Source organism: Panthera leo, chromosome A2 (genome assembly GCF_018350215.1).
Source record: "Panthera leo isolate Ple1 chromosome A2, P.leo_Ple1_pat1.1, whole genome shotgun sequence".
In the NCBI taxonomy this organism is placed as follows: domain Eukaryota; kingdom Metazoa; phylum Chordata; class Mammalia; order Carnivora; family Felidae; genus Panthera; species Panthera leo.
In genome coordinates, this window is record NC_056680.1 from 131757492 (window position 1) to 131779991 (window position 22500).

General features: G+C 36.1%; 1 protein-coding gene across 1 annotated transcript in view; it reads left to right on the plus strand.

Annotated features, from left to right (window-relative positions):
• The window catches only part of FOXP2 (forkhead box P2), a 539953-nt gene that overhangs the window by 471846 nt on the left and 45607 nt on the right, over nucleotides 1-22500 (plus strand). The window contains exons 11-15 of the mRNA XM_042922589.1: nucleotides 3171-3308; nucleotides 4450-4632; nucleotides 6200-6368; nucleotides 17513-17726; nucleotides 19513-19617. Coding sequence (XP_042778523.1) covers nucleotides 3171-3308; nucleotides 4450-4632; nucleotides 6200-6368; nucleotides 17513-17726; nucleotides 19513-19617 — 809 coding nt within the window. The remainder of the gene's footprint in view (nucleotides 1-3170; nucleotides 3309-4449; nucleotides 4633-6199; nucleotides 6369-17512; nucleotides 17727-19512; nucleotides 19618-22500) is intronic.

A 22500-nucleotide genomic window follows, 5' to 3' on the forward strand; every position in this document is an offset into this window, starting at 1 on the left:
AAAAACTGTTTTAAGTACATATTTATGGAAATAGAGTGTTCAATTCATGATGTTAGTTGGCTTGTCTTTCTACCTATCTTTATGCCTGTATATTGTCATATATATACAGTCTGTGTGGCACCTGGGTGGCTCAGTCGGTTAAGCCTCTGACTTCAGCTCAGGTCATGATCTCAGTCTGTGAGTTTGAGCCCCTCATCGGGCTCTGTGCTGACAGCTCACAGCCTGGAGCCTGCTTTGGATTCTGTGGCTCTCTCTCTGTCTGCCCCTTCCCCATTCATATTCTGTCTCTCTCTGTCTCTCAAAATTAAATAAACATTGAGAAAAAAATTAAATAAATAAAAATACAATAAAATGCAAAGGTAGAATACTTACTTAAATTTGCCCGTACACCAGGAGTCACTGTTGCAACAAGCTATAGAGTCGGATAATTTTCTGTACATATTATATAATACATTTATTTACTTTTAATAAAGTTTGTGTTCTTTAATTTTTTTAATGTTTATTTATTTATTTTAAGAGAGAAAGATAGAGAATGAGCAGGGGAGTGGCAGAGAGAGAGGCAGGGAGAATCCCAAGCAGGCTCTGCACTGTCAGCATGGAGCCTGAGGGGGGCTCAAACCCACGAACTGTGAGATCATGACCTGAGCCAAAAATAAGAGTCAGATGCTTAACCAACTGAACCACCCAGGTACTCCAAAGTTTGTGTGTGTGTGTGTGTGTGTGTGTGTGTGTGTGTGTGTGTGTGTTTTAAAGAGTCCTACAGTTTGTATAAGCTGAAATCTAACTCTAACTTGCAGTATATTATGACAGTCCTCCATTCATAAAACTTTTCCCAAAAAGTGCATTTGATATCAGTCACATATGAAGTACTTTTCATTATAGATATAGAGATAATTTTTAAGTTTATTTTTTTTTTGAGAGAGAGAGAGACAGGAAGAGAGGAGAGAGAGAATCCCAAGTAGCATCCGTGCTGTCAGTGTGGAGACTGATGTAGGGCTTGATTCCCATGAATCGTGAGATCACAACCTGAGCTGAAATCAAGAGTAGGTCATTCAACTGACTGAGCCACCCAGGGGCCCCAGATGTAGAGATAATTAAGTGAAAGCTCTCTATATGCTAAAAAGTGATACAGGGCTTCGATGAGAGAAGTGTGGCAAGTTTTTATCACATGATTGAATTTATATAAGGTATATATCTATGTGTATGTATAACTATATGTATGTATTTGTCCATCTATATATACATAATATCTATCTACATATATGTGGTATCTGTCTATATATGTGTAGTATCTGTCTGTCTTTTTGTCTATCTGGATTGGCAGACTTTTTAAAGCTTAACATTTCTGTCTTACCCTGACTTAATTTTGGTTTGATTCCTTGTTATTTAGAGATAGTAGGAGGTAAATAATTGGTGGAAGAAAAGTCATCTTTGTGGTAGGTTTTTTTAAAACTACTTACCTAACCATTCTATTTGTTTATTGAGAAATAAACAGTTAAGTAAACTGGCCACTCAGGTTTTAAAAACTAAACACTTGGGCAACCCATTGGGTCAATTAATTTTATAGCACACATTTCAGAATGCCTTTTATTATGATGCATTCAAATGTAGTAACCTATAACATGTCAGTATGTTCTAAAATAATCCAGAAATACTCAGATAATCACTGAGTTTTTTCCCATCATAATGTGCTTCTTTTTTGTCATAAAACTAGATCTAATCAATCCATGTTTTGAGATATCAGCACGGGATAGACAAGACAAAGTTATTTCTTAGTATTAAGTATGAAGTGTTTGTGTTTGGGGGTGGGTACTTTATCCACCCCAGGTTTCTTTTATTTTTTCTCTCCTCACTTTTTTTCATTATTGATTTCTCCTTTCCTTATAACATGAAGTGCCAGAAAAGTTTGAACTATGTTAAAATGACTGTTTAAAATAGTCTATTAATCTTTTTCTGTTTTCAAAGACACATTGTTGTCCCATGAATTTGTTCTAAAGCAGTATTTATGTAAATACATGGTTTTATTTACAGTAAAAGTAGATTGTTCTTTCTAGGAAAGAAAGTGATTGCCTTTTCAAAGGTTGCAAACTGGGCAGGTTGACAAGTTGTTTGATTCCATGCTGGTTAATACAAGCAACGCCCCCCAACAGCATGACTGTGGCCGGGCTGACCATCTACCACAGGCTTTCATACAAGGTTTTGTCCCATTCATCCCTCCTGCCATTCTCTTTCCTTAGAACTTCCTCCCTAGCTCTTTCTCACTCTGTATCTTCCTTGCCCCCTCTCCCACTTTCTCCTGTTTCTTTCTCTTCCTCCTTATTTGGTTTTCCTTTTGACTCCATAATTCTCAGAACCTTGAAAAGAAAGACAATTTTAAGCAAAAATACTTTTTTTTTTTAATTTTAATGAATCACCTTTGAATAAGGTGACTTCCAGACCCCCTAGTATAAGTTTAGCTAGCTTGAAATAAGAAAATATTTAGAGAAGAATACTTGGCTTATGATTTTTTCTTTGAGAGGACCTGTCTGGGTTGCTATTTTGTGGAAACACATGTGTATATACATCCTATATGAGTTGAGACATGTACTCATGAAGTAATACATATTACTATACGTATTTTTCTAATATTTATATATTTGATATACATATATCCATAAAATTTTGAAGATGGTGATTATGTTTTATGCATAAGTACATTCTACATACATTCTTTTTACTAGCTTTGAGAACAGATATGTATATGCATACTTTTCAAATTGTTTAATCTTTATTATTTATCATAATCCTACCTTGAAACCATTGCCAAAGGCTTTACGTTGATAACACTATGACATCGGTGCGATGATCGATTAGGAAGTATTGAGAACCCTGACATTTAATTGTTTGTTTTTCACAATGCTAGTCAAAGCTCCAACATCTTAGCGTAATACATGTGAGGTAAGTAAGGAATGTAAAGATAGCATCTGATGAAATCTGATGTCTCTGGGAGGCCAGTGTCTACATGCTGTGGTACTTTAATAGTATTTTCAAAGAGTTAAGTAATATGCAGATATCATATCAAAACAGTGAGCCATCATTTCTAAAGGATTTACTAGAGGTGACCTATAGCTGTGAAGTCAGTGAGCAGACGTTTGGTTATGACCACCCCTTCTCTTTCTGTCCCTGCCCAGGTGCCTGTGTCGGTGGCCATGATGACTCCCCAGGTGATCACCCCTCAGCAAATGCAGCAGATTCTTCAGCAGCAAGTCTTGTCTCCTCAGCAGCTCCAAGCCCTCCTCCAGCAGCAGCAGGCGGTCATGCTGCAGCAGGTAATGTGGGTTACCTGCTTTGGTGTCCTGGCATATGGCGCACGTGTGCGCCTCTGACGACAGTGCCGTGGGCATGTGTGCCGGTCACTCTCCGCTTGAAGGGACGGCTGATCAGCATGCAAGAACATACATGCCGCATTGTGACTGCAGAACTACATCAAAAAATTTAGATCCCTCGGTCTTTTTAAATTCATCAAAGTCTACAGTAAGAGCAGAGAGAGGCGTAACTTCAACATGGAATAAATTAATAGTTTAGTATTCATATGCTTAGGAGCATTTGATTTGTACACTTGCCAGTAAGAGTGCAAAGGGACTTCTAGATAATTCTTGCTTTGAAAACTCCTTAACACTTCAGCACTCCTTTATGTTCGTGGAAGTATGAGACTTAAACTGGCCATTTGGTTGCGATAGGGAAGGTAACATCCTACGTTTTCCTTCCCAAAATATACTTGGTGTTTAGGCATAGAGAATATCTACTTATAAAAACAAAGTTAAGCAGCCAAGTTACTAACCCATGAAAGTTATCTTTTTTTTAGTGACAAGACTAGCATTTCCAATACGAACCTTATTGGGCCTCGAGTGTGTATAAAGTGGACTTTATGTTGTAGACTTACTTAACCTAGAGAAGATAATGTGCTTTACCCAGATTCTTACTGATTTAATCGCTTTGCTGTCTTCTATGGCTGATGGCCACAGGCCAGTTGCTTCTACTTCTAACATTCTTCTGTACGTCTGATGGATTAAAATATTTTCCCCGATAAGAATTGAACAACCTGATTCTATGTAGCCATATATTTGGTTCTTATAAATGGTAGAGTATATAACCTATTTGAATATCCCATTGGGACTTCCGATGTAATCAGTTAGGGTATTCATTTGGTTCTGGCCCATTAGAATACAGGTTTCCTATGCCCTCCTGTTTAGGATTTTTTTGGATTCTGGATTGGAAAATTTCAGAGCCGCCTTGGAAAAAACAAATGTATGTAGATGTGTCTCCTTGCATCCACTGCATATTTTTTGTTGTTCTTGGGAGGTGAACCTTAATGGATACTCTACCATATGCCAGTCTAGAAGAGTTTAGGAGATTTATAATACATGAAACTTTTGCCTTTATTTATTAAAGTCAAAATGGTTTATTCAGCAACAACTACAAGAGTTTTACAAGAAACAGCAAGAGCAGTTACATCTTCAGCTTTTGCAGCAGCAGCAACAGCAGCAGCAGCAGCAGCAGCAGCAGCAACAGCAGCAGCAGCAGCAGCAGCAACAGCAGCAGCAGCAGCAGCCGCCCCCGCCGCCGCCGCATCCTGGCAAGCAGGCGAAAGAGGTAGGAGCCACCTGCCGTCGGGCTCACCGGCAGGGCGCAGCGGTGCCACGTGGGGACTGGGTGCCGCGAGGCCAGGGCGGCCTGAGATCTTCCTAGCGCAAGGCTCTCCTGTCAAAGATGCATTATGATACATTTTTACCCAGCTTAATAACAGTGACAGTAGAACTCTCCTGCTCTCCTTTTTTGTAGCATGGGACTTGAGAGTTACAATCCAATGCTGCTGTCTGTCGTCTAATGTTCACTAATGAATCACAGTGTACAAAGAGCAAGCTCTGTGGTGGACAAAGTACTGATTATCTTGTATTCACCGAGAATCTAAGTTGGTGAGGGAACCTTATTTTTCTCAGTGGTGCAGCTCAGAGAACATGCATGCAAATGTAGCCCATGGTTGCGCGGTGGGGTGGGGGGCTAGGGGAGAAACCGGTGGAACACAGATTTCAAAGTCACGGGCCCCTGATTAATGAACTGCTACTGTAGGTTTGGAGTGGCGAGTAGAAAGTTACAGTTTGATATGCTCATAAATCAAACTGACAAGCTGGCTTCTCAGGCCGAGCTTGCACTTGTCAGCAAACTGCATCAAATATAAACATAATACAAACAAAACATGTTGAAGTAGTTAAATTGATCAGCAGGTATCAGAGCCGTTGTCTTCAAGCTGCCCATTATGCAAACGTACAGGAAACAGTTTTGACCTCCTGAGGCTTTGTTTCTGTTTGGATTTGTGAATAGAATTTCAGACAGCCATCAACTACAGAATAGAAATTGCTCCCTTATTTCTCCGGAGGCTCTGGGCAATCCACATGACTTGCTCCATTATGCAGTCTGTTTTCCAGTGAGCGCATCAGAAGTTTCTCTTTTCCCCAAACTAAAAAGGAAAGGTCTTCCCCAGCAGCTTGTCTGTCTCTGCAGTTGTGACTGCCTCGTCATACCCTCCCGAGTCCAGAGAACTCTGGTTTGTCTTGTAATGCCTCACAAAATTGGAAGTTATACTTTTCCTTATAATAAGGGCACTTTTTTTTTTTCCCTGCACATAATTCTGCCTTTAATGTATTCCAACAAGAGAAGAGAGGAAGAGAGAAAGCTAACAGGCCTGTCCTATGAAGGCTACATCCAGTTTACTAATAGATCACCAGAGACCACATTCATGGGCCTCTGCAGATCAAACTTACTCAATTGGAAAAAAAAAAAAAAAAAGAGAAGAGTGTTGTTGAAGTTGACTGTCACTATAAAGTGTTATTTTTTTAGTATAGATAAACTTATTATCATCATCTGCAATAAGCCAATTTTTTTTTAAAAAGTCTGACACTTTGTTGTAGCATACTTTTTCTAAAGCTCGTTCCATACTCTTTCATGCAAGTTCCTTGGTTCTCTGCTGCTGTGTAATATTTGAAAGAAAGGCAACCGAAAATCTAGAACTTGCTCACATTCTGCTTTCGAACGTTGACCATGGGATGCCCATTCAGAAACTCACCGGGGCAGTGAAAGGAGCGTGTGCATTTCTCTGTATGAGAGCTGTGTGCAGACCATGTGTTCCCTGCTGTTTACGGGGCCGGCTTTTCTGCACCAGCAGCAGCAGCAGCAGCAGCAGTTGGCAGCCCAGCAGCTTGTCTTCCAGCAGCAGCTTCTCCAGATGCAACAACTCCAGCAGCAGCAGCACCTGCTCAGCCTTCAGCGTCAGGGCCTCATCTCCATCCCACCTGGCCAGGCGGCACTTCCTGTCCAGTCGCTGCCTCAAGGTACACACAAAGTGTGCACGCTTCACTCCTCGTGTGGCACTTTCTACCATTTCATGCCCTGTCTGCCTTATACCTCGAGAAATTTTGTTTTTATGACCTTCAGGTTTATTGTTAAAACATGATCGTTAACATGGCTGCGTGGCCCGTTTTCTTGAGGCTCAGAGATTTTACTACACACTGAGTTCAGGTGTGTAGTAAAACTGCTTCCAAGTGTTTTGTTAGATATTAAGTGCGTCCTTATTAGTCTTAGAGCAGAAAATAATTTATAAGAGCAACACAGTTTAGGCACTATCGAATGTACACTGAAGACCTACCTGCAGGGAATTGGATCAGTGGGAAGGCTAACAACATTCCATTTAACAAAGGTGAGCTGATAGGAGTTTGGGTAGAAAACTGATTAAAAAAAAAAAAAAAACAGATAGGGGGTGCCTGTCTGGCTCAGCAAGTTGAAGACCAGGCTGTTGATTTTGGCTCAGGTCATGTTCCCAGAGTTGTGGGATCAAGCCCTGTGTTGAGCTACATGCTAAGTGTGGAGCCTGCTTGGGATTCTCTCTTTCCCTCTCCCCCTTTCCCCTCCCTGCGTACTCTTCTCTCTCTAAAATAAAAATAAATCAATAAAAATATAGAAGTTCCTAAAAGTTCCTAATCTTCATGCTAGCACTCTTAAGAATAAAAAGGAGCCTTTATGTATTCCTATAGAGAATATTCCATTCCAAGCTATGCTTTGTAGAATCCCATCTAAATCGTGGGAGCATATTGACCTTATTTTCTCTAAAATAATATTGCCTGTGCATATATTGTAAATTACAGCTTCAAAAAGCTGCCAATTGTATTCTTATTCATTTTTCTTCCATTTTATTTTATTTTATTTTATTTTATTTTATTTTATTTTATTTTATTTTATTTTATTTTATTTTATTTTATTTTATTTAGAAACAGAGAGAGACAGAGCACAGGCAGGGGAGGGGCACAGAGAGATGGAGACACAGAATCCAAAGCAGGCTCCAGGCTCCAAGCTGTCAGCACAGAGCCTTATGTAGGGCTCAAACCCATGAATGCCAGATCATGACCTGAGCCAAAGTCAGATGCTCAACCAACTGCGCCACTCAGGCACCCCTTATTTTTCAGATAAGAAAACTTTGCATGTACTTTGATAATACAATAAGATAGTACCATAATACAACACTATAAATCATACAGTTGTATATATTCATCATTTGACTCAACTTTTGGGAAATGGAAAGCATTCTTAGTTTAAAACAATGATAGTAAACAAAATGACTCCTTGTGTGCTAAAATTATTGGTATAGGCAAAAGTCATGTATCATTAAACTTCATAAAAGCATATTCTAATTTGCATTTGGATTTTGTTAGAACAAACTTTAATCCAAATGGACTAATTATATTTGTTACAAAGGGGCTCACATTGCAGTATTTTATGTTCATCTTTCTGACTCAATAGGATATTCTGAATAAAATCAAGAACAATTAAATAGAAAAAAATAAAATTAGGCAAATAAAAAAATATCTTTAAAACACACACAATCTTGTTTCTGGCACATGAAACTTAAAATATTGCAGGGGCACCTGGGTGGCTCAGTCTGTTGAACGTCCAACTCTTGATTTTGACTCAGGTCATGATCACAGTTCGTGAGTTTGAGCCCCACATCAGGCTCTGCATTGGAGTCTACTTGGGATTCTCTCTCCCACCCCCTCTATGCCCTTCCCCCCCCCTCATTCTGTCTCTCTCTCTCTCTCTCTCTCTCTATCTCTCAATCTTTCTCCCTGTCAAAATAAATAAACTTTAAAAGTAAAATAAAATAAGGTAAAATAAAATAAAACATTACAGTAAGTGTTTTTCACTTTTTTTTATCAAATTACTATCACAATGGCATGTTTTCCCTAGAATTCCCTCTTTCCCTTGATTTCAGATCTTCTGATTCACCTGATTGAATCACTCCTAGGAAATCAAAAAAGATAAGGATTAAATAGTGGAAGAAAAACAAGGCCATAAACCCACTTTTCTAGACCATTCCAAAGAGAATTGAAATAAACCATGGTGTCACCATAGCAATGAATGTTCTATTCACTAACTATGTTCTTTGAAAAAATAAATATAATTTGAGGACCAATGAAGAAATAAGGTTTTAAAAAAAAAGAAAGGTATGTACAAATTAATTCAATATAAACATGGATTTCTTTGGTAGAAACTACACTAAAACCGAAGCAATAAATTTATACCATTTTTTTTTCAGTAAAATTTACATAAAATCTGTGTTTAAGATCTAATGATATAAGATTCTCCTCAATAGAGAGAAGCGAGGTCTACCATGATTTTGAGTAAAACCATTGAAATAAACATTTCAAGAAAGTTTAAAATAGATGCTCACAGAGGGGCACCTGGGTGGCTCAGTCAGTTAAGCGTCCGACTTCAGCTCAGGTCATGGGCTGTGAGTTAGGGCCCTGCGTCGGGCTCTCTGCTGACAGCTCCGAGCCTGGAGCCTGCTTCGGATTCTGTGTCTCCTCTCTCTCTATCCCTCCCTTGCTCACACTCAGTCTCAGAAGTCCACAGAAGTAAAATATAATCTATGTGCGATATATTTGTTAAACTACATTCTTCCAAGGCAAACATACAAATATCTTGCTGAAAAAAGAAATTTATTATGATACAACGATTTTAATGATTTTCAAATGAAAATTTACTCTAATTTCTGAGCTTTTTTAAAATAGATTTTTTTTTCCTTTTCTTCTATTTGTACTCTCCATTAAATATATGAGAGATTACACACACGAGATAGAGAACATTGAGGAAAATGAAATAAATCTGAAAGCACATCTGGGTTTGAGCAGAATATTTATATTTTAAACAAAGTACATGCAAGTCATATTGTGTTTTTCACCGCTTCGATGACTAAGTGTGAAAAGTGCCACTACGGAGACTCATCAGCCAAACACAGACAGAATGTGTCAGATAAACCAGCCACAGCAGAGGAATAGAACTTCATGGGGTGGTGCTGGAATCCCAAAACTGAATGGGAGAAAGAAAATAAGTCATTGTTAGATAATGGAAGCCTTGAATTATTTCTGCCTTAACCCTTGGTTATTTCAGATAAAAATATTTTAAATATTTTCATTGTCAGTTTCCCAGTTCACTTTGCACCATGTTTTTGGTTGGCTGATGGATTGGCCATGAATGATAACCACAGGAACACCAAGTAGGATTTATTTATACACAATGATGATCTTTAAAAATATGCCATATTTGAAGTATTTACCCCCATGATTTAACACAGCTTCCTCAGGCCACTTTTTAAAGTTCCAACTTCTTCAACCATATATAAAATAAGTGTATGAGAATGAGACAGAAGTAACAAAATTATAATAATTTTGATAGGAGTGGGAGATGCATCAACATTTTTCTCTATGTTACAAAATGACATAATATATTATATCACTTTGAATTATTTTAAATATTAAGTATTTAAAGTCACCATGAATATTACTATAATGTTGGATTTTGATGTAAATTAGGCAATTAAGTTATCATCTCTAAAAGCATATATGGGGACACCTGGGTGGCTCAGTTGGTTAAGCATCCGACTTTGGCTCAGATCATGATCTCACAGTTCATGGGTTCGAGCCCCACATCGGGCTCTGCACTGACAGCTGGGAGGCTGGAGCCTGCTTCAGATACTGTCTCCCTCTCTCTCTGCTCCACCCCTGTTCTCTCTCTCTCTCAAAAATAAACATTTAAAAATAAATAAATAAAAATCATACATAGAGTGACTGTAGGTATACAGAAGTCAAATAAAAAAAGGATGGATCTGTAAATCAATATCAAATAAAATACTGATTATGAAGCTATTTACTCCATAGATAGTACGGTTTGTATGTCAGCTGGTAATTATTTAGTGACACATTTTCATGACCCAGTACCATTGTCTCCAGGTTAGAAGATAGGAAATTATTGTGCGTGCACTTCTCATGTTTTTGACATGAGATAGAAGTCAGTGTATTCCAATACACAATATATTCACAGACTTACTATGACTGTGGAGACTAAAATATATGTGGCAAAAACTTTATTTCATTCCAACTTTCTACATGTTTTTAAATTTATAAAAGCTATTTAAAATATAACACTTTTGTTACCAATCTGAAAGACCAAACAGAAAATGCTAGAATATCTAGCCAGCACTATTTTGAACTAACACCTTCTAGAACTAGATGAGTTTGGAATGAAAGAACTGTTGAATAATAAAGTGAAATCTTTCTAAGTAAAGTATAAGAATGTCCTTTATGCTGAGTTAGGAATGTGCTGAAGTTTGTCGTTAGGATGAGTATTCAGTCAAAATCAGGTATTTGGCTTTGACTCATTCTCTGATTGGAAATCTAAATAGTCAAAGCTCAGTCAGTTGAGCATCCTACTCTTTATCCTGCTCCTTTTGGCTCAGGTCATGATTCCAGGGTGGGGGATCAAGCCCCACATTGGGCTGCATGCTCAACATGGAGCCTTCTTAAGATTCTCTCTCTCTCTCTCTCTCTCTCTCTCTGTCTCTCTCTCTGTCTCTCTGTCTCTCTCTCGCACCCTCTCCTCCACTCGCTGTCTTTCTAAAATAAATAAATCAGTAGCCAAATGCATACTTCAGCATCACTTCTGGCATCTTGATTTTTTTGCCTAACCTGTAATCATGTGCTTGCATAGATCACCTTTGTATCTAATCAGGGTAACAGCACCACAATATGGACAAGGCATGTGGTGCAGAATTATTGTTACCATCTTAGTATTTCCTTTTAAATACCAGTCAGTCTTTAATTTGTAACTTGGAGGGGAAACTCTCCTTTGGGGTTTTACATGCTAAAGCTCCATCAGTAAGCTGAAGTTTAGATGTACATTTATGATTGCAGGAATAAAACCTTGCAAAGTTAACTATGAATGCTATTAATTTTATGTATAAAAAGTAACTCACAACAAGTTAAATACATAGAGAAATATTAGGCATGTTAATTTTTGAGGAAATGTAAGTAATGATATATTAAATTATATCATAATTCTAATTGTCACAGAATTGTTTCATATACCAGCATGCATACATTAAAATGAATTTATTTCCATTTAGGCCATAAGTCTTTTTAAAGTTCTTTTTGTCAGCTCTTTGTATCTTGAGGGAAGACTCAAAAGCAGAATGTCAACTTTGACCCATTAAAGTTCCATGGTGAGGAAAACTGAGAAATTACTGTTTTGTAAAATAAATCACAAACTTAAAAACTGCCTCCTCTAAAAATTTTAATAGTGAAATCATAGTATGATTGTATATATAAATGTAAATATAAATATGTAAATATAAATATGTGTGTGTATATATTATATATATATATATATATATCCTGTATTCTGGTATCCCAGAAGTTCCTTCTTTGTGGTGATATTTGCCTTTGGTCTCAGTTTTAGCCAAATAGCTATTTTGCTCCTTATAATTCAGCTTTTGGGCAAAATATGTATTCAGTACACTTCTCATTAAACATACATTTTAAAGATGGGCACTATACCTACAGGTTAAAGTAGGCCCCCAGTCAAATATAAATCCATAATATGTTAGGTCTGGCAAATTATAAATGAACACAGGTCTCTGAAGGATAGCCCAGAAGCCAGAATGACGGTTGCCTGTGGAGAGAACTAGGAACCGTGAAGTCAGGTCTGGTTCGGGAAATTCGATTTTGCAATGTACAACCTTCTCTATGATTCTGTTATTTTGGCCATGTGCATATACTACTTTTTTTAATGTAAAATTTAGGATGAAAGTGAAAATTACATGATAATAGTTCAAGAATTCAAATTACTAAATATCAAATTGGTTCAATAAAATATGTGAATGATACAAATACTTCTACCAAATTTGCTTTTATTGCTTTTACTTATAAGTAACTCTAGAAAATAAGCAGAGTACTATTAAATAAGTTAATTTAGAAAAATCACAGTAGACTTACTTTACATCATAATGTATAAAATTATTTAATATTAAAAATTAATTACTAGACATAAAAAATGAAAAGACATTATTTTTGTGTGAAAAAGCTGCTAATGTAATTTTTACCAATAAGTAAAATATTGGAATTTTTAAATCTTGTGTGCTCCAAGACTGTATAATCTAGATATGAATTACCAAATTTTAATTAATTCTTAGCACAGCGGTTTTCACCCAATAGATACTCCACAAACTATGAATCTAGGATTAAGGAATATTATTTAATTGCTTTACCTGTGGTATTACATGCAATTTGATTAGGAATTCATCCACTTATTCATTCAACTCCTAGAAAAACAAACCTTTTGATGCTTATTTGTAGTACTGGCAGTGAACAAGAGCCAGTCCAAGCCATCATCCATCATCATTTCTTGATCTTTTTGTGGTCATGGAATTTTAAAATTGCATAATCATACAACTTTTTGGTGCTAGTATTGTTATGTATGTATCCTTGAAATAAGTTACTAAGAAAACTGAATAATCTTTACTTGGGATTTTAAATTGACTATTATTCTGTGATGGTCTAGTCCACTGATTCCCAGATTATGCACTGCTACTGTTCTGGTCATTGAACAACTCTTTCAAGTAATACACAGTGAGCTTTCACTCACTGTAGGCACTCCTAGAGGCACTGGGGACAAAGCAGTCAAGAGGACAGGCAAAAATTCCTGCCATCACAGAACTTAGACTGCAAATTAAGTAAAATGTATAGTGCTAAGTGCTATGGGAATGTTTTTTTTTTTTTTTTCTTTTTTTAAGTCAGGATAGGAAAAAATAAAGAAACCTTAGAAACAGTAGGGGTCGAACTTGTAGACAGGGTGGCCGGGGAAGGAGTCCTGGAAAAGGGTTATGTGAGCAATGACCTACAAAGGTGAGGAGCTTTGCCGTGAATTAGCTCTAGAGCTAGTTACTCAACTTTCCTGTTCCTCAGTGTCCTCATCTCTAAAATAGGGAGAATAATAGTAGCTCGGGGTATTAGATTAGACCTGAAGCATGCAGAAAAGTGCCTGGCATATCAGAAGTACCATGTAAATTTCTAACAAAACAGAGACAAAGGAACCTACTGGAGCAGTGAGTTGGGTTCCAAGGGGCTGCATAAATAGAAGCTTAGTTTTGAACTAAGCTAATTTTGGAAAAAGTCTTAAGTTTATAAACAGGCAGCCTGCAGTTCATGGGAGGGGCTGGAGAGCACCTGATGAATCCTAAGCCCACACCCGTTATTTAAAACTGAAATAAATTAATGCAATTATAAAAAGAGTTTGTTGTGTTTTTTTTTTCTTTTTATCCTCAAATGGATTTGTAAAACAAAGAGTTAAAGAAGAGACTCAAGGGTTTCTTTTGTTTCTAGACATCATGGAACTGATGTATATGTTAACATTAATCATGAGTCTCCAAGATAGAGACCAGAGATCTCTTAGATCTCTGATTAGAAGTGTTCAGAAGACTACTGTCCCATAGAACACAGTTTAGGAAGTATTGAATGTGTTACATTACTGCCTGAAAATAAGTTAATTTTCTCAAACCTCAAAGCTTCAAAACTCATGAAACTTTCAAAATTGTACAAAACGGATTGGCTGGTTGTTTCATATTCATCGTTTTGTATCCATGGAAAAGAGCTAAGTAAATTGTAGGTGTGAAAACTCTGTTCATGCGCAATGTGACAGTTTGCTTTTAAAAATTTTCCTCCAAAATTGTCTGCACGTTGGAATCATCGGTGGAGCTTCAGAAACAGACTGATACCTGTGTCCTACCTCCAGAAATTGTGATTTAATTGGTTTGGGCTGTGGTCAGGGCATTGGAAATTTTAAAATGTCCCCAAGTGAGTCTAATATGCAGACACTTTGGGGAACCACTTCTACTAACAGGAGTCTCTTTTTAACATCATCTATTCTCTGCCCCTTATCTGTAATATTTAAAAACCACTTCCTTCCTCGTTTAATTAAGAATCATTATTTGGATAGCGAATAGGTTATTTATTCATCAAACATCTATGTGCTTAGTATTTGTTGCCATATCATTGTGATATCATGCTGATACCACTAATTTTCCATACAAATGAATAGTATAATAGAAGTCTGCTTTTTAAAAGGTAAGTGGATACTTAGGTTAACTAAATTATTAATAAAATTCAAAAACTGAATTATTAATAACATCTCTAACTGATATAGTCTCTAAAAACATCTAAGAGTCTTTAGCCAAGGTATAAAATTTTATCAGCCACTCTATCTTTAGAATCAACTAGTTTATAATTCTTTAGATATTGGCCTTACAGGATAGCAAGTACTCATAAATAGTATGCCCCGCAAGAGCCACAGAACTTCCATGTGAAAACCAAAATGCCTACAAAAACTCTATGAATCTGTTATAATCAACTAAATCAACTACTATTTATTGAACACATACCAGGCACTCTTCTAGGCACTGGAGATAGATGAGTAAAATAAGAAATCCCTACTCTTACCATTTTAAGTTTAAATTGCAGAAGAGGGAGACTGATGATAACGAGTAAAACAGATAAATATTATAGTTTCAGAGACTGACAATGCTCTTAGGAAAAAGAAAGCAGAGTGAGGTGACAGAGAATGTTAGAAGGCAAGGTGGGGAGGGGCAGTAGTTGAAAGCATGGTCTAAGACCACCTCTCAGAGGAGGTGAGCCTTGAATCATCTGAGTGAAGTGAGGGAGTCATGAGGAGATCTATAACCAAAATTGCCTGTGCTGTGGGAACAGCCAGAGCAAAAGCTGGAAAGGGAGCAAATATTTACTGCCTTTAAGATGCAGAAGAAAGTATAACAGAGCGAAATGTACAGAGTGAGCAATAGATGAGGTCAGAGAGGCAGGCAAGACCCAGATAATAAATGCCAGCACCTCACAGGCCATAGTAGGGTTTTTTGTTGTTATGTGTTCCCTTTCTTTTCTTGTGTTTTTTTCTAAGTGTTCTGGAAAGCCATTGGAGGCTTTGTCTGGAAAATGCCATTGCCCAATTTACATTTAAAGAGATAGATTTTGGCTGATATATGATGAGAAGTAAATTATAGCAAGGCAAGGGGAAAGCAGGAAGACAGGAAAGGGTAACTGCACACCAGGCAAGAGTGGATGGTGGGGCAGAGAGGCAGAGTGAGGTGGTGAGGGCTCGCATGCAGAAGATGTGTAAAAGCTGTTATGTAAAAGGATTGGTTAATGGGGTTTTGCTGTTAGGACACCTAATTCATACAGACAGGTAATCAAAAAGTTACAGTCAGGTAAGTTTCAGAATCCTGGGTTAAAGCAATAATTAATGATGTTTATATAGAAATTATGTCCCATATAACCAGAGTAATACCTTAGTTTATTAAGCCATCCTCTTTTATGTAGAAAAAAAAATAGTTTTAAATAACTGGAAACCTGAGTTATCCAGTCTTTTCTTCAGTCTTAGGCTGTTTTAAAATCTTCAGGAGCCAGAATCACCAAAATGATAGTTTTCAGTAAAACTATCTGTAAGAAATTGTGATAGGCATAGCAATTTAAGGTTACCACTGTGATGAATAATTTGACCAGAAGTTATGTTTGGAGCAGTGAGAATTCTTCTGTCACTTTGGGCTACTTACTACTATGTCTAGATTGATGGTTTTCCTAGTTGCAGGAGGAGGGGCGAGCAGGCTGACTCTGCTTGACATCATGTTGTGTTATCTTCCCCTAGTTTCCCCTGCCTGTTCTATCCTGCTCCCTTCCCCCACACCTCTTGATTGATGGGCATCACTGTAGCATCTGATGTAGATGTGTGCTGGGTTGTGGGAGTGGGGTTATTGGATTAGTACTTCCGTCCTTGTGTTAGACGTTGCAGATGCACGTAACATATGCAGAACCTAGATTTTGGAGCAACAGTGCGTTAAGTTTGAATTCTGTCCACTAGTTGTGAGCATAGTGATTTGATAACATATTTCATCTTTTTAAACCTCCATGCCCTCATCTGTAAAGTAGAATGATTCCTAGCTTCAAGTGAAGTTAATTGAGATTATGAATGTAAAGCATCAGACTACAGCAGATGGTCAATAAGTGATAGCAACCATAGTTTCAACTGTCTTTCCCCCCTGTATATCTTTATTCAATAGTTTTCATATTTTTAATGTAATATTTTAAGAAAAAAGGCATTCAAATAAAACTGCCTGGATTTAAATCAAAGCTTTACCACATAGAAGCTTTGTGACCTTGGATACATTTTTGAACCTCTCCCTCACTTTGCTTTGTTATCCATGAACTGAAATACAGTTATGAACTCATTGGATTTAGTGAAGATTAAGGAGCATAAGGTATGGAAAGAATCCGTGAAGGCATTGTACTTGGCATATATAAGTACTGTTATATATTTGACTTATAATAAGTAAACAGTAATCTCTCAATTCCTTATTTCGGAATTAGAGTTAAAAGCTAAAATGCCTTGATTTTCTGTTTTCATTCTTCATATATCTGGTAAATTTCCATGATGTGAAACAGGGCATTGTTTAAAATGGGTACTCATTTATTCTATCGTCCATAAAATGAGGTTTTCATATTATCTGTTTAATTGATCCATGGAGGTAAGAACATTGGCTTATTTAGGACCTCCAAATGAAACTCAATTATTTTGTCTGTCTGAGAAAGGGCAAAGTAACTTTGTCAAAGTTAATTGTCAAATGTATTCTTTTTCTGAGGTGAATGTTTACTGTTTTTCCCTGACATTTTTTTTCCCTGACAATTTTTTTGTTTACCCTCCTTACTTCTTTTTTTCTTTTCATATATCTCATTTCAAAATCTATTTCTTTTTCATTTCCTTACTGATAAAAACTTAACACTAGCAATAAGTAAAAGCTTCTGTTAAATAGTTTAACTTTCAAGTAGAACTTGCTGGTTTTTTCCATTAATCCTTGATAGTAGTTTCAATACTATTATTCCCAGTACTATTCCCAAAATGGTAGTCTTTAACAAATAACTGATTATTCATGAGAAAGGCTATGGTGCTGATGGTGTAAAGTGAATTATTATTGTATATTAATTATGCTGGTAACATCACTTTTGTTGTTGGCATTAATCCAGTAATAACACTAAGCTCATTATATGAACTTTACCTTGTTGTATTAGTGGGGCTTTCTTTCGTTTTGTAGCTGGCTTAAGTCCTGCTGAGATTCAGCAGTTATGGAAAGAAGTGACTGGAGTTCACAGTATGGAAGACAATGGCATTAAACATGGAGGGCTAGACCTCACTACTAACAATTCCTCCTCGACTACCTCCTCCACCACTTCCAAAGCGTCACCACCAATAACCCATCATTCCATAGTGAATGGACAGTCTTCAGTTCTAAGTGCAAGGCGGGACAGGTAAATCTCATGAGATTTGTTCTATATTTATCTGTCACCAACCTCTCCTTCCACCATTCATAAAACTGAGGATTATGATCTGTACTTAACAGGGGGAAAATGTGTAAAACACATTAAATAAAAACCTTTAGGTTATTTACCTTATATATTATTTTCATTACAGAAAGTAGCTCAAATACCAGGGATTTGATGGATTTGGTGGGGAATTGGCCTGAAGAAAGTTATTTTTTAATAAGTGCATATGGAATTACTGTATCGACATATTTTTATGGCTAATATGTTTTGATGAGCCGGATTGCTGAAATGAGAACATTTTACCATTTTTAAACTTAAGAACCCCTTTCAAATAACTAAAGATGCATACATATCCCCCTTAGTAAATGTTTAAAAACATGTACTTAATATATGTTTAGGAACATGTCCATAGATATCAGAGAATCCATATACATGAGGGTACAATTACAGGCATAATAAACCAGAAGACAGAATATCTGGTATACCTTTTTTTGTTATTATTATTGGAGCATGAGGGAAGTTGCAATTACATAAAAAAAATAAACTTATGATGCTAACTCTGAGTAAATTTGACTCAAAATTCATAGGGAAAAATTACTTGATTTCAGTTACCAACACTGAGTACGTTATGTTAGATAATTTTCAACCTCTTGTTTTATTTTAGTTGTGTAAAAACTGCCTTTATAAAAGGAGAACCCAGGTGCTCTTGTCCATTTACTGCCCCTGTTTCAAGCATGTAGCTCATCTAATCAAGTCCTTTAAAGCAATTTATGTAAAATATGTAAGCTAGAATATTGCTTAACATAAAAACTATATTTTTAAAGGATGAAGCATAAATGTAGGATTTCTTAACAGAGTGACTCAGGCTCCTATGGTATTTTGCTCTAAACTTCACATTGGAGTGTAGTGGGTTGATAGTATTCTCTTATGTAATATGAATGTCTGCCTAGCTGTAACAAATTCTTTCTCACAAAGAATTTTTTTTAAGAAACCTATATTTAATTACAGTACACTTTAAAATAGAATGCTGTAGTTTGGTGGTGTTTCTGGTCTTCATTTGAGTATCATGAAAAATTTTTCTTGTTAGTTTTCATCGTTAAAAAACGGTATGCTTCTGAATGCTTTCATGCTATTGTTTTAATTGAGATAATTTGATGGTTATATACTGCAGAAGTTGGTTGATTTTTCTAGGCTCTCTCCATCTGATATAATACTCACTTATCAAAAGTCTTTGGTAATTATAGAAGGGTATAGCTAATGAATACTGTTCCAAAGTAGATTTTTTAAAATCAGCAGTAACTAGTGGAAATATATATGGCTCAAACATAAATATTAAACAATTTAAATGATCCTAAAGGTCCATATCTTCTTTAAAAAGCGCATTTCAAAAATCTTATGGTGGATGTCCTATTACCTTCTTAAAAACAGAGGTTTATTTCACTTGACCACATGTGAATATATATATTTTTTATTTAGAGGTAAATGTTACATTAAGGTCATATGGCAAGATTAGCATATGATATTATACAGTCCTCTTAGTTTTTCATCCTTTATTAACAGTCATCTTTGGCTCTATTTCTCCTCTAATTGGAACATCATCTAGCCTTGGCAGTTGAACTATTCAATAGAACGATTAAATTTTTCTGACTGCTCTGAGCTGAATTGACCTGTTTTGACCTGTTTGTCACTGATCGTAACCTGACAGGCGCTAGCAGCCTGCAACGATTATGGCTTTTTGAGATGACTCTGACGCCGTGTTCTTTTGCTACAGCTCGTCACACGAGGAGACTGGGGCTTCTCACACTCTGTACGGCCATGGAGTTTGCAAATGGCCAGGCTGTGAAAGCATTTGTGAAGATTTTGGACAGTTTTTAAAGTAGGTTTTGTACCTTTTTTAGGGAAGGGGGTGGGTTCTGGGGGAGTTTCAAGCGCACTGTTGAAAATAAACAAGAGAAAGCTGAAAGGGGGAAGTAAATGTCCATCATAAGCCCCCTCTGAGTTTTCTGTGTGTTGCAACAAGTGTATGACCGAAGTCAGGCTACGAAGGCGACTGTCCATCTTTACCTTTCCATCAAAATATTTTACAAGTCATTCGATAGGGGTTTTTTAAAGAATGAAAAATACAATCCTACTGTAATAGTGCCATTAATAATTGGGAAACGTGTGCAGGATTCACTTAAATTTCAAGTTTTTAATAAAAATTTTAAGTAAAATTACATGAGGCGTCATGTAATATATCCACATTTCAACCCAATATCTTACAGGGTTATTTTTTTTAATCGCAAACTTGATATTACTTCCTTTAAATAATGATATTTAACATATTTATTGAACAATAAGAATGAAAAGATGAAATTTAATAGGAACCAAAGTTTTCAGAAATAATTGTATTTCATCTACCTTTGTTACTTGTTGCCCTCAGGATCAGAGCGAAACACCCATGGCTGTATAGTTGTATGATAAATTCTATGGCTTCTCTAGCTTGAAATCAAAACTTTGTGTGTCCTTAATTTCTTCATACGGTGATAATTTTGTTTAATTTTAAGAGGTTCCTTTTCAAATAAGAATATGCATCTTTTATGAAACATTTTCCACGCACAATTCTGCCATACAAGAGATCTAAACAGAGAGCTACAGATAGGTTTATGGAGATGAGTAACTTCACAGGCTCAGACTCTTATGTTGTCATGGAGCAGCTAACAGGGTGAATGAACTGTTTCATGCTTCATCAACAATTAAGTTAATTAGCTCATTTGAAATTGCACTGCTTTGTTGCCAGGATGTTGGCAGAAACATCAAAAAGATGTGTTTACAAATGGTAGACTACAGGGTATAGAGTAAAAGCACCTTAACAACAAGGCACAAGTACTTGGCATCATAATAACTTCATAACAGAATTACAGTAAGACTTCCACCAGGATTTTCTTTTAAACTTTTTCTCATTTCTGACCAACTAAAAGAAAATTTGCCTCCTGTATTGCTATGGCTTTTGGAAAAGGCCTTAAATAAATTTTTCATGACTATTATACCAAAACAGTAGTGAGCTACCATTTTATTGGACGTGAAACTGATCCAGCTAATTTCATATTTCTTCATTTGAATACATTCATCCTTATCAATGTGTCGTGTTATTCCTTATCATTAAGATTATTAAGAGGACTGTTGCTACTATTTCGTAAATGTGGTCATTTAAGAAATAGAACTAGCCCAGTCACCATGTTATTCCTCCAAGTTGTTCTTTCTGACAAAATTAAGAATTTTTGAGAAAATGTACATATCTTCCCTTCAGTGTGATTTCCTTCATAGCACATGGAAAGGAACATTTTTATTCATCTCAAATATTTATCTAAATGTTTATTACTAACAAGCAGATGAACATGAACCCTCATTTTAGCTTCCTGATTCTTTTTTCACATTCATGGCAGTATTTTTTAAAAACTAAAGATATTACAGAGGTGCGGGGGTGGGGGGAGAGATTACAATTAAAAAAGCATTTCCTTTCAATTAAATATCAACTTTGGTTCCAAAGGCTGACCATTTTTCCAAACCATTAACTTTATAGAGATGACAGAACAAATGACAGTAGATTGTAAGGTCTTTCTTTTAGTCCATTTTTGTTATGATCTGCTTTAGATTCTCTTACTCAAAGATAAATTCTGTCAATAGATGTAATACCAGTATACTGAAAAAAATTTATTAGATACATTTCCATACTGGTACTGTCTTTTTATTAAAGTGTATGGGAAATGTAAAAAGAAATAATATATTTTATGAAATTAATTAAGTTCAGTTATTCAGAAAACAGTGTAGTGTCTGTGTGGAAAGTGAAATGAAGACATGACCACTAATACAGATTTTCTTGGAAAGGATATTTTGCTTTTCTTTTGTCATTATGGGGGAGAGTTGAGGTTTAGAGGAATGTCAGACAAGCCAAAAAACTGTGAAAGGTTTTCAGTTCTCAGTTTCCGTGTTTGCTACTCTCCCAGAAATTTTATATCCAGTGTGTATTATGAAAGTTTTTGGAGAAAATATTGTGGCATTTTAATTTCTGAAACGCACTAAAAATAAATGTATAGCTTGAGCTTTACTTTGGCATCAGACAACTTATCCATTGGTTTGAAATAAAAGGAATCCATTTGTTATTACTATTTAGCCTACATATGTTAAATAATAAAGGATAGTAGAAAATACACTAAGAGGCCCAAATTCTTTCTCACATTATATCCCAAACAGACTAGTAGAATCCTTCTGCTTTTGCCCAGCACCAAATGAAAAGCTAATAGAGGACAGTTGCTTATGTACATATATATTGTTAGTCTGATGTGTATTCTTTAATATTCAATGAAGTTTTTCTTTTCTGTTGAATTAAGACTGAGTTCGAAACTGTTATTTGTAGCAACAAAGATAAAGGCAAGAAAACCAAAATACAAAGAAGAAAGCCCAGGCTAAAAAGGTGATTAGGAAAATTTCTGAATTTTACTGTAAAGTAGGTGTTGACAGAAGCTAACCATTTTTTCTGACCACTAATTGAAGATCTCACTAGATCACTAAAAGCATTTCATACTACTCCTTCATTACTGTCTTATAAATGTCAAAGTGTAATCACATCTGACAAAACTTTAGCATAGTTTGACTGCAAAATTAATTATCATTCCATTGGACCTAAGTCAGCTTGAATGTAAGTGGATTGACTTTTAGAGCTTAAACCAAAAGGTTTACAAGATAGCTTTCCAGTTAGCAGACTAGTGTTCTTAAGTCT